The sequence below is a fragment of the Lissotriton vulgaris genome, chromosome 7 (assembly GCF_964263255.1).
Source record: "Lissotriton vulgaris chromosome 7, aLisVul1.2, whole genome shotgun sequence".
NCBI classification, from domain to species: domain Eukaryota; kingdom Metazoa; phylum Chordata; class Amphibia; order Caudata; family Salamandridae; genus Lissotriton; species Lissotriton vulgaris.
Window position 1 is genome coordinate 594061060 of NC_141695.1, and position 16862 is coordinate 594077921.

A 16862-nucleotide genomic window follows, 5' to 3' on the forward strand; every position below is an offset into this window, starting at 1 on the left:
TTTTCCGGATTTATTTTCAGCAGATTGGCCGTCATCCAGCTAACCGTATGTCTGAGGATGTTCTGGGCACTAGTTTGTGCCAAGATCGTATTATCAATACTCAGCAACAGCTGGGTGTCGTCAGCGTAGTTAAATACACGACAACCCATGTTAGCTAGAGAGTCAATCAACGGCTGGAGGTACAGATTGAAAAGCAGTGGGGATAGTGCGGAACCCTGAGGGACTCCGCACTCCAGAATACCCACTTTAGAGATGGCATCCCCCAGTTGGATCCTCTGGGTCCTACCGGTCAAAAAAGATTGGAGCCACTGATGGACCTGACCCCTTATCCCAAACGTAGTCAATCTGTCCAATAGCAGGGAGTGGCTGACAGTATCGAACGCCGCCAATAGGTCTAAAAGTATCAGGGCGCTCGGTTTCTTACTGTCAGCCATACCTCTCAGCTCATCCAGCACCGAGAGCATCACCAACTCGGTGCTGTGATGTGCACGAAATCCCGGCTGACGCTCCTGGAGAAGATGGTGTGATTCCAGGAATGAGGAAAGGGACCTCAGCACATGTTGCTCTAAAATCTTGGACAGAAAGGGCAGCTGGGATATCGGCCTATAAATTTTAAAATGGCCGAGTCGGCTCCAGGCTTTTTTAACAGAGGCCTCACACGTACCTCCTTGAGACTTGATGGTAATTGACCGGTCTCCATTGAGCTGTTGAGAAGGGAGATAATGTGGTTTTCCAGGATAGGGCGCGCCAAACGAAAGACCCTAGGGGGACACGAGTCCGCTGGGGAGCCTGACTTAATGTTGTTCATAATCTGCTCAAGGCTTAGAGAGTCTAATTCAGGAAACTTAGAGATATATACATCGGGGGAGAGCTGAGCTTCATGTGACGGGCAGGGGCCCTTCAGGGCACTAATCTTGATCTCAGAAAGGATAGTTTCCACCTTCTCGAGAAAGAAGCTTTGAAAACTATCGACAGTTATTGTAGTTTCCGACGTTTCTGTTTTTTTGCTCAGCTCAGTTAAGTTTTTAAATGTTTCCTTCTGAATGTTGTCCGCTTGACTGATACGAGTTTCGTAGAAATCTGCTTTTGTTGCCATAATCAATTTCTTATATGTCTTAAGTGAGGTTCTGTATTGTTCCCTATCTGTCCCGTCTTTGGTTCTCCTCCAGATCCTTTCTAAACACCGGAGTTTCTTTTTGTGGTCCCTCAAAGGCGGGGTGAACCATGGGGCGCCTTTTACTATTCCTTTTACTTTTTGTAATTTCTCAGGAGCTATCTGGTCGATTGCCTGACTCAGATTCTGCATTAAATCCTTATAGTCCTGGTCTAAATCTCCTTTCAGAACTAATTTTTGGATGCGGTCAGGAAGGCTACAGGTCAAGGCTTGTGAATCCACTTTTGTCCACTACTGGACTTTTTTTGATTTAGGGTTTTTTTGGGACAAATAACTATCAATCGGGATCTCACAATTCACCAGGTAGTGGTCCGACCAGATACAAGGTACGATGTTCACAAGTTTTACCCTTGGGTCTGATGTCCAGATGAGATCTAGGATGTGCCCCTTAACGTGAGTAGGGGCATCCACAAGCTGTCTGATCCCCAAAGAGGACATAGTATTCTCCAGATGTCTAGATGGCAGGTCTTTTAGAACTTTACCCCAATGCATGTTAAAGTCTCCTGTCACCACAATTTTTTGGTATCTAGTACATAAATCAGACATGATCGGAGCAAACAAATCATTAAAAACTGACGTGGAGTTTGGGGGACGGTACACGGTGAGGATCACTAAGCATGAATTATTCAGCATGATCTTCACTCCTAGTATATCAGGTAGTTCTATAGTTTCAGCAATTATTTTGACAGCTTTTAAGTTTTTCTTAAACAGAATTGCTACCCCCCCGCCCCGGGCATTTTCCGCGCGGTTGTGCCATACCGCGTCATAGTTACTGGGAAGGACAGCTATAACGTCTGGCAGGGAATTTTCCCCCAACCATGTCTCCGTGAGTGTTAAAATGTCAATAGCATCATCCTGGAGAAGAGTAAAAACCTCAAGATGGTGCTTTTGAAGGGACCTAGTGTTTAAGCAGGTTACTTGCAAGGAGAGAGGAGCTGTTCCGGAAAGATCCCTGCGAGATCGGAGAATATTTAAATCATTTAATCTGGTTACAATAACAGGATCCAGAATCTGCCTGCCCATATCCATATCTCGCAAGTCCTTAGAAGAAAATGCCTGTCGTCGACCAGAAGGCCTGTCCCCTGACCCCGACCGAGCGCGGACGGGCGCAGACGGGCAGGACTCTGGCACAACTCCGGCACAGGTCCGGCGCGTCTGCTGTACGCGTCCGCTGCGCGGAGTCATAGCCGTCTTATTTAAGCGCTGCTAGAGCGCGTCACCCGCCTGATCCTCACCCAATATGGCCGCCAAAGAACCAGGAACCAGCCCTCGGCCGAGAGCGGTCCCGAGGCAGAGGGAGGGGGGAAAGGGACACAGAGCTCAAGGAAGCGCTAAAGGAAGTCTCCAAAAGCTTATTAAGTCAAGCGGTTAAAATACACGAGTAAAAATGCACTTGAATGCAAATATAACAAAGTAAAGGAGAGAGACCTCCCGGCTTCCGCCTCAGGAGGGGAAAGTTGCTGCTGCAGAGGGAGGGGGGAAAGGGACACAGAGCGCAAGGAAGAGCTAAAGGAAGTCTCCAAAAGCTTATTAAGTCCAGCGGTTAAAATACACGAGGAAAAGTAAGATGTGCATGTACACAGGAATTCGTTATTTACGATGCAATAGTATTACATGGTAAATAACGAATTCTTAGGGGCCTGTGGCATTGTTTCCTGTGCCACCTACATATAGATTTACCAATTCGGTAAATATACCGATTCGGTATTTTACAGAATCGGTAAATTTACCGAATCGGTAAATTTACTGATTCTGTAAAATATAGGCCCCCTACATCTCAATCACCAAATACCGGTCGGTAACGACCGAAATCGGCCGTTACCGACCGGTATTTGGTGACCTACATCTGGCCCATAGTGTTAGGCTTGATACATAGACAGTGAGAGGAAAGAAAAGGCATTAACCTAAAGTAACCCCACCCCTCACCCATCTCCATACTCTTTACGTAGGGGAAAAATTCCCAGTGAGATGCATGAGAAAACGTTGCAACAGTCAAAGCAGATAAACCATAAAGAGGTGCCAAAGCACAAGGGAGAGGCAATTCTACAATTAATCCCTGGGCCTGAAAAGAGTCTCATAGAAACAGATTGTGAGGGCCATAATCCGTGCGGACCCTTAAGAGTCAGTGAGAGGAGCAAGTCAAAAATAAGTTCAATACTTATCACTACGTTGACCTGCGGTGGGGATATCAATTTGCGGAGAACAATTCAGAGCTGGCACCATAGTCTGGCAAACGAGGAGATCAATCCGGGTAGGCGATCTATGCAACTAGGCGGTGTTCGAACAATGTCTGAGAAACTCCTGCACCTCAGCCGGGGCGTCAAAGACCCTAGATCTGCCATCAACATCCACCTTCAAATATGCAGGGTAGAGCATGCCGTACTTCAGATCAGCCTTACAAAGAGCAACTTTGGCTCAGAACTTTCGACAGGCTTCCTGTACAATTGCTGTGAAGTCAGGATATAGCAGCCCAGCGCTCATTGATTCTGGAATACCTATTATTCATATGGTATTGCGCCTTCCCCTGGCTTCCAAGTCTTCGTTCTTCATGGCGATGGTCTTAAGCACTTTTTCCATGCTTTCCAGGTATTTGGTTGTCTGGCCGACTCCTCTTCTAAATACGAAATTCTGCCCTCAGCTGTGTCCAGCTGTGTGTCATGCTTGTCTATTCTGGACCCCATCATGTCCAGTCTCCTGTCTAAGGCATCACGTCATGTATCCAGTGCTTTGAATCTGGCCCGGAGTTCTGCCATCAGGGCTTCAACACCCAGTCCAGGGACCTGGGGAGGGCATGCAGAGTCATCCCCTCAGCCATAGTGCCACCGGTGGGGTCAGTTCCACCTGCTGTCTTCTCGAATGGCAGTTTCCTCTGTTTCGAGGTCTACTTTCCCCATGTCCGTGGAAGGCAAGGGGTGGGACACAAAGGTGCGCCGGGTTGGGCACGAATGAGGGTGGTGGTTGGATATCTGATGGCAAACAGAGGGGCGGATTAGTCGGCCTGGTCTTAAGCACAGTGATGGCTACCACTGGAGTCTGAGTGGTGCTTGCGGAATAGGCGATATGTTTGCTGCCTGTTCTGTATTGGCTATGCAACTCTGATTTGCTGCTTCTTGAACTCCTTTGATCTAATTGTCAAAAACATACAAAAAGGTCAACTCTTTTTTTATTATTATTATTTATCTTTGTTTATGCAACTGCCTTTTGCTTACCTGCAGTCAGCTACTTCGATGTAATTTCAAGCAATCATTTTTTGTTTTTTATATCCTTTGAGCATTTGCCATATTATAGTATGAAGGAGGGTTTGGCTATTTATGTATTCCGCATGGGAATATCACTTAACGATACAGACATCTAGCCACAGATTCCTTAAATTTGAATTTTCCAGGCGTCAGACTGGATCTGGAAGATGTTTCTTCAAGCAATACCCTGGTGCGTCAGTAGGTGGCGTTGGTGGGCCCAGCGCGACGTCAGCAATGCGACGTCCTCCGTGCCAGAAGTGACGTCCGCGCCACCTATATACACGTCAGATCCACGCGTTGAAGTAAGTTATTTTCTTTCCCCGCCAGTCAAGCGCTTATCTGTGAAGAGAGCTGCCCAGTGTCACTTTTTGACAAGATTATTTTAACTTTTTGTCGACCCTTTTTTGATGTGTAGGAATTAATGTCTAGGAAGACTTCGGGTTTAACTCATGTGGTGCCTGTCACAGCGCCATGTCTGTGATGGACCGCATTTGCTTTGCCTGTGGTGTGTGGAGTACAACCAAGACTGAAAGTCGTGTTCCGACTGCCGGATCATGCCTTCGAAGGCTTTGAGGGAGTTGGCCCTAAAGCTGCTTGTATTCTGGCAGGCAACACTGCATCATTTGGCTCCTCGGCCATATCAACCCTCCTTATTTAAGTCACCTATTGTACATAGATTCCTAAAACTCCTTGTACATATGTTTCCACCTTGCCCCATCGTTATGCCTCAGTTGGATCTCAATGTGGTTCTCACCTTCATATGTGCTGCTTTTAAACCCCTGCACAATATCCCCCTTCAGCTGCTCACAATTAAAACAGCCTTTTTAGTTGCAATCACACCTGTCAGGAGGGTGAGCGAGTTGCAGGCTCTATTACCCCCCTTCTTGACTTCTTGACTCACACTAGAGCCTCTTTCCTCCCGAAAGTGGGAACATCTTTCCATGAGGGATGTCGGTCTCCTTGCCTACTTTCTATGCTCCTCCACATCCCTCTAAGGAAGAAGAGAGCCTCCACCATCAGGACCCAAAAGAGCGTTGTCGTTCTATCATGACCGCACTAAAGACTTCCAGCCAACTCTTCATGGGGTATGTTGGTGTGAAGAAAGGTCGGGCGGTTAGAAACAGACCATCTCTCGAAGGGGCATTCACTGCATCAAAATCTGCAACACTTTGGCAAAGAAGCAGTCTCCTGAAGGCTTACAAGCTCATTCCATAAAAGCAGAATCTGCGACTAATGAGTCAGCACGTTGAGCCCCAGTCCTAGACATCTGCCAGGCAGGGACGTGGGCATCCCTGTATATGTTCACCAAATAGTACTGCCTGGACATTCAGGTCCGCAAGGAAAGGCACTGCGCCCATTCAGTCCGGCAGGACATTTTAGTTTAGAAGTTATCCGCAGCCTACCACCGGGGATGGTAATGCTTGGGTATCTATTCAAAGGTAAGGAGTCTGCGGCTAGATGTCTCAATCATATGGACAAGTTACTTACCTTGGGTAACGCCTTATCTGGTAGAGACAGTATCTAGCCACAGATCCCTCCACACACTGCGGCCAAGTTTCTAGGGTCATGGTTGTTCTCTTTCAAGACCCTAATTTTTTCAAGCACACCAATATCTGTACTCTTCATGGCTCCGCATTTCTGGCATGGAAAGTTGTGAAAAATAATTGATGTCAGCGCGCCGAGGTTGTGCCTACATAGCTTACGCAGACTTCACTTCTGTCATGGACGCAACAGTTGATGTCGCAAGGAGCCGACTGACGCCACCTACCGCTGCGCAGGGGCATTGCTTAACCGCATCGCTGCGGCGGTTATTTTCGCGCTACGCGGCTTTTTTCTAAAAGCCGCGTTAGATGACGAGCTCAGCTCGTCATCCGCACACGCCCCGTGGCTGATGACGAGCTGAGCTCGTCATCAGCATCGAAGGGGTTAAAGAAACAGTTTCTAGATCCAGTCTGACGCCTGGGAAATTCAAAGGTAAATACTTTGCGGCTAGATACTGTCGCTACCAGATAAGGCATTAGCAAAGGTAGGTAACTTGTCCTTTAGGTGGCTTTGCAAGTCTGTTTTTGCTGTTTTTTTTACACTTTCACAAATGGTCACTGAAGGTCTAAGTTGGAGTAAATGAACTGGGTTGTAAAGGTTATAGCCTTGCTCATGCTCAATATGAAACTTACATATATCATTCTATTTTGTAAATAACCCTATTGTAATACAATGTAGTTATGTACATGCAATAATAGATGTTTGATAGGAAAAATTAAATGACTACCCCTTAAAGCTTGCAGAAAATTTTGAACTGAAAGGACGTGCAACTGTACCCATCGTCTAATCTCATGCCATCAATGTATTGTTCTCCTTTTGCTTGATCTGCAGGGTTCCCCAACATCTGTAGCCTCTGGCCAAGGGATACAAATAGGCTCTGGAGCAGCTTCAGGAACCCAAGGTCATGCTCCTGGAACCCAAGCACATGCTCCAGGAACCCAAGCTCATGCTCCAGGAACCGCAGGTGCTGCTCCAGGAACCGCAGGTACTGCTCCAGGAACAGCAGGTACTGCTCCAGGAACTGCAGGTACTGCTCCAGGAACTGCAGGTACTGCTCCAGGAACTGCAGGTACTGCTCCAGGAACTGCAGGTACTGCTCCAGGAACTGCAGGTACTGCTCCAGGAACCTCAGGTACCGCTCCCGGAACCGCAGGTGCTGCTCAAGGAACTGCAGGTACTGCTCCAGGAACCGCAGGTACTGCTCAAGGAACTGCAGGTACTGCTCCTGGAACCCTTGCTCCAGGAACCTCAGGTACTGCTCCAGGAGCCCCTGGTTCTGCTCCTGGAGCCCCGGGGGCTGCTCCAGGAACTCAGCAGGCAACAGGGGCAGATCCAGCTCATCGCTCCGAACATACGTCTGGCCCAGATCATGGCAGCCCCAGAGGGACAGAGCATGGCCACAGCCCTGCAGAAGGATCTCGATCTGACGCAAGCCTCTCCAGGGCCAGCAGTATCTCTGAGCGCTACAACGACACTGTTGAGGCTCTCCGTAACCTTGGTGGTCTGAGCGACCAGACGGCCTTACTGAAGCAGCTGATTGATGCTCTTGACCAAAAGAAGGCTGACCGCTCAGAGCTGAAACACATGAAGCAAATCACTGAAATGGGTAAGTGATTCAGGCCTCTCTTTCAGGCCCACTCCCGCATTAGCTGCTTTTATGAGACTGGTCTATCTGATGAGAAATGGGCAGTGTCATTGCGTTTCATATCTGTACTCAAACACTAGTTAGATGGCGATCACATCTTGTTTTCTATTGATGCAGCGAAAGACAGACTGTCTAAGCTCCCGGATGACCTGGATAAACGACTTGCAACTTTCGAGAAAAACCTGGAAGAGACGCATGAAGACAGGCAAAAGGTAACAAGATTATGGTGTCTCTATGTGTGCAGCTCTCATGAATACAAAACCTCCTTCACTGAAATGTCTATGCAACCTATCTTGTTTACAAGGTGTGGGTTCAGGAGTTCCATCAGCATCTGACTGAGGATTTTATTCAGCAAGAAGCTCTGTGCAGAGAAACACAAATTAAACCAGTGGGGGATGGGTATATTTCATATAAGCTATGCAATTAGTTAGGCGTGGTCTGAACACCGCTCAGAGTAGCCCACATGTACATCTAACTGGTTTACTAGTCCAATTTTAAGGTGCTTACAAAAAAGGATAAGAAGAGAAATCAAGGAAGCCTTTTCAAATGTGAAGGTAGTAAGTTCCACAGAAAAGGGGCCACAGTGAAAAACATCCCCAAGCCTAGTTTCCTTAAAGCAAATAATCAGGACATTTTGCAGAAATTCAGGGGATTTAGTATGCTGAACACTCTGTACAATGCTAGGAATTTGAAAGAAACTTTGGTTTGGAATAAGTAACCAGTGAAGGCTTTTAAACATTGGTGTGTCATGGCTACATCTAGGGGTATTGGTTAGTATCCTTACAGTATTTTTCTTTAACAATTTGCAATTTTTTAGGAGAGAGTGATCGCCAGGCCCAAGTAGGTAACATTGCAGTAGTGAAATCTTAACCAAGAAAAGGCCAATATTGACAGTCTGTTCCGGGGTTTATTCAGTATGAAGATGCAAGCTGACAGTAATACAAAGGCCTAGTTATCTTGCTGAACAGTAGAATCATTTTTTACATTCTTCACTACTTTAGGAGGAGCAGGATAAGTGATCATGGGTCCAGAGATCCACACTTCCACCCACGACCAAGATCTCTGTTTTGTCAGAATTTAGCTCGGTTAATGATCCATTGCATTTCAAAATCATATATATTAGAGGAGTTCAAACTCCTCAGAGACTACATGATCATTCCACTAGAGCAAAGGCACCATCCCTGGTATTCCAAAAAAACACTCCCATTGCAGATATGCGTAGGACAGCAATGCTGGCCACCACATGTGCTCTTTGCAAGCATTACATTCTGGATGGGTCTTCTAGGAAACATGGTGGCATATTATCAAGCAGGGCATTAAAATTATCGCAGTTTTAGTAGTAGAAAACTGCAGCTAAAGCGGAGATATTGGGCTTGATAATATGCCCTGGAGAATTCCAATAGAAGCCCATGTTCACACCAGAACATGGGTTTCTATTGGAATTCACAAGGCCATATTATCAAGCCCATCATCGCCGCTTTAGCTGCAGTTTTCTTCTGCTAAAACAGCGATAATTTTTAACGCTCTGCTTGATAATATGCCCCATGGTTTTCATCTATGAAGTTGCAGCAACTTGTTTGATCTGCCAGGAAGTTCTAGGCAGTTTGTTGGCTTGAAAATGCTTGGATATTTGCTCTCTTCCCTTACTCCCTCTAAGCATTCATAAGTGAAATCAGATATCCAGCCAATTGGGAAGGTGGGAGAGCAGTACTGATGAGTATGGAAAAATAATCTTCCTGGTGATTATGGTATTCTTAGTTCTTGCCCTCCTTCTTTTACACCAACCCGGCTATTCTCCACTATCAGACAGCCTGCTGCAACTTTGTATGTTGGAAAGAAACATGTTGGATCTGGGTTCTGTGGATGGAGAAACATGAGCAAAGCTCAGGAATGCTGTTGGATGCTGGTGTATGATGCTGCCAGAACTTTTTATGGGTAGAGTATTGTCAGGTGTGGTCCAATCCTTTCTGTGATGCATACATTTCACAAAAGGGAATGAGGCAGTGGAATAACCAGTCACAGAATCACAAGGAAGTTTTGTTTTTGTTTTTCTTTCGTTTTTCACAAGTAAAAGCACGTCTCTTGGGAGGAGATTAACCAAAATCGAAGTAGCCTTTATTGTACACATATACTCTTTCTCCTGTACTACATACTTCAGAATGACTGAATATTGATTTACATACATTCATAAGTTGTTTTTAAAAGCAAGAAGTGTGTGGGACTGATGTATTTACGGTATGCACAGGAATGAAATCAGCCAACACGTTTCGCCCAGAGAAAGGGCTTCTTCAGGGCTGTAATGTCATACAATTATAAGCACACATCAGTATGTTCCAGACAAAAGAACATACAAACATATTACACAGTGATGGACAATTGTATTGAAACATGGAGCTCTTTTTGTGATCATAGGAAGAGGGAGAAAAGGAAAAAGAAGAAATAGTGGTTACTCTGAGGTCTTCAAAGCGCTGGGTAAACATTGGGCATTACTCAAGGGGGTACCTGGGGTGAGTCAAGCCATCACCGACAGACCATCAATGAATTTTAAAAGGAGTAAGACAACGAGGGATGTTCTTTGCCCCAGCTACACCTTACCGAGGTTCCCCCGACACAAAAGCTGGCTGACCAAACCCAATGGCTTTTATACCTGCAGTGGCTGTAATATTTGCCAACTGGGCTGCAACAAGAATGTGAGATTCAAATACAACACTAACACCGAACACAGTATCAGACAGTTTATCAACTGCCTTACCTGTTTTGTAGTATATGTCATTATCTGTTGGAGGTGGGAAGCTCTATGTGGGCAGCACCACTAGACAACTTAAGACACGTGTCCAGGAGCACCGCAGAGCAGCACTGAACAGGGATACATCCTATGCCTTAGTGTCACATGAATGTGAGAGGGGTGTAGATAGAGCACACTCCTGCTTCCATGGCATAGACACTGTTGGGCCGAATCAGAGAGGTGGTGACAGGGCATTGGCTCTGAGGCAACTGGAAGCCAGATGGATTTGCACACTGCATTCCTCGAGCCTGGGGTTCAATACAGACCATGAGATGCACTTTTTCCTCTAAGTTCCACACTCTGCCTGCCCCTGGGCCCTTTATGATTTTAGCAACACCAGCGTTATGGTTAAACTGATTTTGAAAGCTGAGCCTACATGTAACCCTATCATCTACATCATCAAGGATATCTAATGCAGATATGCCTGAGCTGAGTCCATTAACAAAACACTTAACTGACATATAGATTGATGTGATTAGTGGATTTTCTCTGTTCTCCATAACTCTTCTTATATATGTCTAGGTGTTCCTGCCTATCTTTAAATTGCTTTCATGAATTCTGTAGTGTGATTACAAAATGTCTCAACCTATTTAATTACATGCTAATAATATATACATACTTCAACACCTGGCAGCAAAGGGCGTGATGAAGCAACCCACTGTGGTTTTTTAATGGAATAAGGAGATTAAGCAGCGGCGGCTACGAGAGATGCAAACAAAAGTATTAACTACAAATCCCAGAGGGCAATGTGACGAAACGCCCACAGGGCGGGACTACCAACACCTTTACAAGTCACCTGCTCGCTGCTTCTCCCAGAATGCCATCCCGTAATTAAGGGCGCAGGGACGGCGGAAACATGTTGGGACTTATTGGCTGAAAACGCTGCATCCACAAAGTTTGTTAAGCTGTACTGCCTGGCTGATCAAGAATAAAAGCACGCTGTGTGAGGTTCTCCAACTGTATGCTCTTCTTCGTTTGGAATATATAGCAGCCATGCCTGGTCGTGGAGAACCCCCTGCTGATGTGCGGGTCGAGCGCTGACACTAGATCAACGCAAAAAGAACAACGTGAGATCATGTTAGGGCAAGAACAGTATGGCAGCAATTTGGGCGTGATGAAGCAACTCACTGTGTTTTTTTAATGGAATGAGGAGATTAAGCAGCGCCGTCTACGAGAGATGCAAACAAAAATATTAACTACAAATACCAGTGGGCAATGCGACAAAACGCCCACAGGGATGGACTACCAACATCTTTACAAGTCACCTGCTCGCTGCTTCTTCCAGAATGCCATCCCGTGATCAAGGGCGCAGGGATACCGGAAACATGTTGGGCCTTATTGGCTGAAAACGCGGCATCCACAAAGTTTGTTAAGCTGTACTGCGTGGCTGATCAAGAATAAAAGCACGCTGTGTGAGGTCTCCAACTGTGGGCTTTTCTTTGTTTGGAATACTTCAACACCTGTAGATTTTGTGGCACTGTAACTCTATTGCAACTAATCCCGTGTTTTCATAACCCCTGGCACTGTAACCATATTGCCAGAACAGAGATTTTTGTTAGAACTAGGTTACAGACACCATTTTATTTAAATTTTTCAGGCCTTCTCTCTCCAACATATGTGCCATGTACTTTCTCCTTTCCTTTACCCCTTTTGTGTCTCTCTTACCTATGGCTGATATAGATCTCATTTACTCTCTCATAGGAACTACTGGGAATTACATGTTAACATCCTTACTCCTGGCTGCCAAAGATCTCACTTGCTCTATGACAGCGAAGACTGGGAATTACATCTGAACTTCCTTATAGTCGGTAGCAATTGCTTCAGTACCGACCTTTATGGTTACTAAATGCCTCTCTTTCTGCCTCGTAACATTTCCACTTGGTTGGCAGAAATCGTTCCATTACTGGCTCTTAATGGCTACTTAATGCGTTACCTGCTGTATTTTAAATTTAAATCTGTTTTTTATTGGTTTTAAGAACAACAGCAGGCAGTACCATACAAGGAAATGTATCAGGCATGAAAGGCATTCAAGATATATAAACACATATTCTCTCTGGATCACATAGCTGGTTAATCGTAGTGGACAGAACAGAGGTATATTGCCTGAGCTGCAGATATCACATGCAATGAGGTAACGAAATTGTAGAAGCAGAGACCAAAACCATAACTCCCACCACAGCCTCCGCCCCCCCCCCATCCCTCCCACCCTGTCCAGTGTGCCAAACATGGAAAGCAGTCATGGGTGCCTTCATGTGGTAAATATCGTAGTCATCCGGAAGCTCACAAGGGATCATGTGTGGTCTCCGTGAGTCGTAGCAGGCGAAGGTACCTAGGGCATGTGATCTCGTTGAATTCTTTGGACAGAAGAGAGAGCAACGGGAGCCATACCTTCCGATAAGCAGCCGTGGAGTGTGTGACCGTAGCGTGGATCCGTTCCATTCCCGAAGTAAACCAGAATTTATGCAGCCATCCTGTGTGAGTGGGCTTAGTGTGTGAGCCCCAGCGGGACAGAACGTGTTGTGTTGCGGCTTGCATGGCGATCCCCATCTGGCGACCTCTGGGAGATTTTAAGGGAAATGTAATTGCATTAGGTAGGCCCAAGATGGTATAAGCTGGGAATCTAGGGACTTCAGTATCAAAGGCAGAATCAATGTCATCCAGGACCACCCTCCAAAATCCTGGAGTTCACTACTCTCCCAGAGAAGGTGGGTCAAGGTGCCCCGTTCCCCGCAGCCTCTCCAGCATAACACGCTACACGTTGGATTTCCAATGTTGAGGCGAACTGGGGTGAGATGCCACTATATGGCCAATTTCATCGCCGCTTCCCTACCTGCAGTGTTGCGAGTGGTGTGAGCTGCTCTATAATACACAGAACTCCATTGGGTGACAGGGTCCTCCCCAGTTCCGCCTCCCATCTCTTCTGGCATGCTGTCTTACCCGAGGGAGCGGGGGTGTGAGCATCTTGTAGAGGTCTGATATAAGATGTCTGTCCGTGTCCTTCGTCACTAGCCATTTCTGAAAAGGTGTCATAGGTCTGCCAACCAGGGGGGCAGTGTCTGGATGCGTGAGCCATTGTCTGAGTTGGAAATATTGGAATAAGTGGGGGGAGACAACGTCATAACCCTGGGTTATGTCTGCTAGGGTGAGAAAGCCCTTTAAGTCGAAGAGGTGACCAGTGGAAAAGCAACTGATGCCGCGCCATTGCGGGAACGCATGAGGAGCATTGCCTGGCGGGAACTCCAGGTTATCTAAGATAGGGGTAAGCAGAGAGGGAAAGGTAGTCAACCCCCTCTTGACCGCGACTGCGTTCCAGACGTGCATGACTGTACGGGTGACAAGGGAGCGTAGGAGATAGCGTGGCCGATGCTGCCGGAGAAGGAACTGAATTTTCCAGAGGGATGTCTGGGCCTTCGTCCTGTCCTGAAAAAGCCATCGTTTCTCGGATTCTGGTCTGAACCATTCCACCAGATAACGGAGCTGTGTGGCTTGGAAATATTGTTGCTTGCCTTCCCAGATAAAATGATGGAAGACTGCCTGCAGAGTCGCAATGGTGCCCGCTGGAGGGAGCACCGGAAGGGTCTGGAAGATGTACAGAATTTTGGGTAGAGCTGACATTTTAACCGCTGCAACACGTCCTAATAGGGAGAGGGGTTGCTTGGACCAGCGTGCGAGATTGGACCGACATTGAGAGGAGAGTGCTGCATAGTTAAGAGCCACCGTAGACCCTGTGGATGAAGTAAGAGTGACACCCAAGTATGGGAGTTGTGTGGTCGACGCTAACCCTCCCTCATATGCAGGTAGAGTTGCCCGCGTTTGGGCATTTTTGCCTAGAGGTAGTATGAGGGATTTCCCTCTATTGATCTTGAAGCCAGAGACAGCTCCGAATGATTCCAACTCTGCAAGGAAGGCGGGGATGGAGCGGTCTGGACGGTCCAATGCCGCTATGATATCGTCAGCATAAAGGCCAATTACATGAGGTTCTCGTCCAAAGGTCATGCCTTGAATGGCAATGTTGTCACGGATCCTTTGCGCAAGACGCTCTATGTACAGAGCAAATAGGAGAGGCGAGAGTGGGCACCCCTGCCTCGTGCCGCGCTGGATCTCAAAAGGAGCCGAGCGGATGTTGCCCAGGCGAACCCGCGCTTGAGGACGATGGTAGCAGCTCGTGATCCAGGCCTGAAAGCGGTCCCCTATCCGAAAGCGCCGCAGGACTTGTTGAAGGTAGGTCCAGTCAACCCGGTCGAACGCCTTCTCGGCGTCGACGGCCAGCAGTGCAGAGTCCGAGTTTTGGAAGTGTGCCTTGTCAATTAAATGAAGTATCCGTTTAGTGTTATCGCTACATTGGCGATTCGGAACAAAGCCCGATTGGTCGGGTTCCAAGATTCCGGGCAGGCACGGCCCAAGACGCGCCGTGGGTTTCTTACCCGGTTTGGGCAGTACTACAATCTTGGCTGCAAGCATACCTGCTGTATTTTAGACTACCACGGCTCTTTTCTATCTTCGTGACTAATGGCAATAACCATTCAAGCATGCGTTACCGGAAGCTTTTTAGATCACCAGGGCTCTTACTTTATCTTCGTGATTCGCGGTAACAACAATGCAAGCAACTTACTAACAATTGTTATTGCTGGCTACTAACGAATTATACTTCAATTGGCTTTCTTGTGGTCTTATTAAACTTCGTTCAGTTTGGCTTTCCGCTTTTCCTTTTGGAAACGTTCTAGTTTTTTCACCCGGAAGTGAGTATGAGTAAGAACATTGGACTTCTCGTATGCCACCCGGAAGTAAATCCTAGAACTTCAGGGTCTCCTCTACCTGCCGGCATTTCAAGCACATTTTTCCATCCTCCGGTTGTACAAGGCACCAGATACCCTGGCAGACCGACGCACACCGGACACGGCTCCCATTCGAAGACCTTCACACCGCGATTCGCAGGTAATCTCTGGCGTGTTTACCTGGTCAACATGTTTGATGCCCGCACTATCGCAGCATTATTCCAGTCTCACTCACTTTTTAGAGGTATACTGTGGGCGTAACAGACTAAGCCACACTGATAAGTGCCCCTTAGTAGCGTTTTCACCCAATCTTTATTTGTGATGCGGTAGCACTAGCCATACATGGTAATCTCTGAACATTTACTCTGTGTACAGTTATGAAAATGAATCATGCTTTAGGTAATCGCACCATTGCTTGGTTGCTTAGATAAGTTAGTTATTATAATTCAGCTCAAGGTTAACCACCACGAGTATGAGCTCAATTTACAGATGTAGCAGTACCATTACCTGTACCACGTATTTATCTTTGCTCCGACATAAATGGATTTCTATGATAGAAATAAGAGCAACGATCTCAGTACTATAATTAATAAACAGAGTTCCGCTCTAAAGGGGGTCATGATCTCTGTGCCATAAATACTAAACAAAGCCCTACTCCATTTAGTCACGCGTTGACATTACCTTATGAGAAGAGCCAGTTGCTTTCTTTTGCTTCTAAGTCACAGTTACTTGCCAACATTTCTGCTTGTTTACTATTTAATTAGCACCCCCAGCTCGTGTTCTGGGTTTTCCTATCTTTTGTACTTTTTTAAAATAAAGTAGCATTTAAATTTACCGCACTTGACGTTGGTACTTCCAAAAAATTTTCAGCGGCGGAAGCGGATACATGGATCTTTTTTAACCCGAAGCTCCTGACTTACATAAATGAGCAGATTATTATGTCTGATTTCATAGGTGCATTCATCTTGATATTGATATATCCCCCGTTTTATTGTAGGTCTTTTTGCTTTTCTCAAGACATTCTCCCCAACACGGGATATTCTTACTTTTAGACCAGGTATGTCTTGTATATACTAGAGTTACATTAGACATTTTCCTGACTGCCGTTTACCTGAACATATTTCCAAATTGACATATCTTTCAGATTCTACTATCTACGCATTTCTTGGAAAATCTTCAAGGAATTAATTTTCTTATCTACAGTATTTGGTAAGCTACTCTAGCATTACTAGCTGGGTAGTTTTGCACGCAGCATGGGTTTTTACTGCTTATTTAACGGACACCTATGTGTCACTGTATCTTTCATGGTATCCATGAGCACTCTTCCTTTAGATGTGTGTGGCTCACTTTCACTTTTAGATTTAGGTGCTCACTACTATATTTAGGAAATAGCACGGGTATGTCTCACTAGTCTTTGACATCTATGTGGATCCCATTCAGGCTCCAGTTCATTTACTGACCCATCTTCTCACCCACATGCTCCTCTGCGAGACGCTAGGGCCCTTGAATTGGGTCACCCACCCCTCCTTTCTGTGGGAATTTCGCTTTTTTTTCTTTCACCATTTGAGCACATTTTAGACTCATATGCATCAGCATTTTTAGAGTAACCACAATTTTTTCTTTTTCCTTTTCTCTCTCTTCCTATGATCACAAAGGAGCTCCATGTTTCAATACAATTGTCCATCACTGTGTTTTATCTTTG

General features: G+C 46.1%; 1 protein-coding gene across 1 annotated transcript in view; it reads left to right on the forward strand.

Moving 5' to 3' along the window:
* Positions 1-16862, forward strand: part of QRICH2 (glutamine rich 2) — a 433653-nt gene that overhangs the window by 176828 nt on the left and 239963 nt on the right. The window contains exons 5-6 of the mRNA XM_086930698.1: positions 6787-7561; positions 7718-7812. Of these exons, the coding sequence (XP_086786824.1) occupies positions 6787-7561; positions 7718-7812 (870 nt within the window). The remainder of the gene's footprint in view (positions 1-6786; positions 7562-7717; positions 7813-16862) is intronic.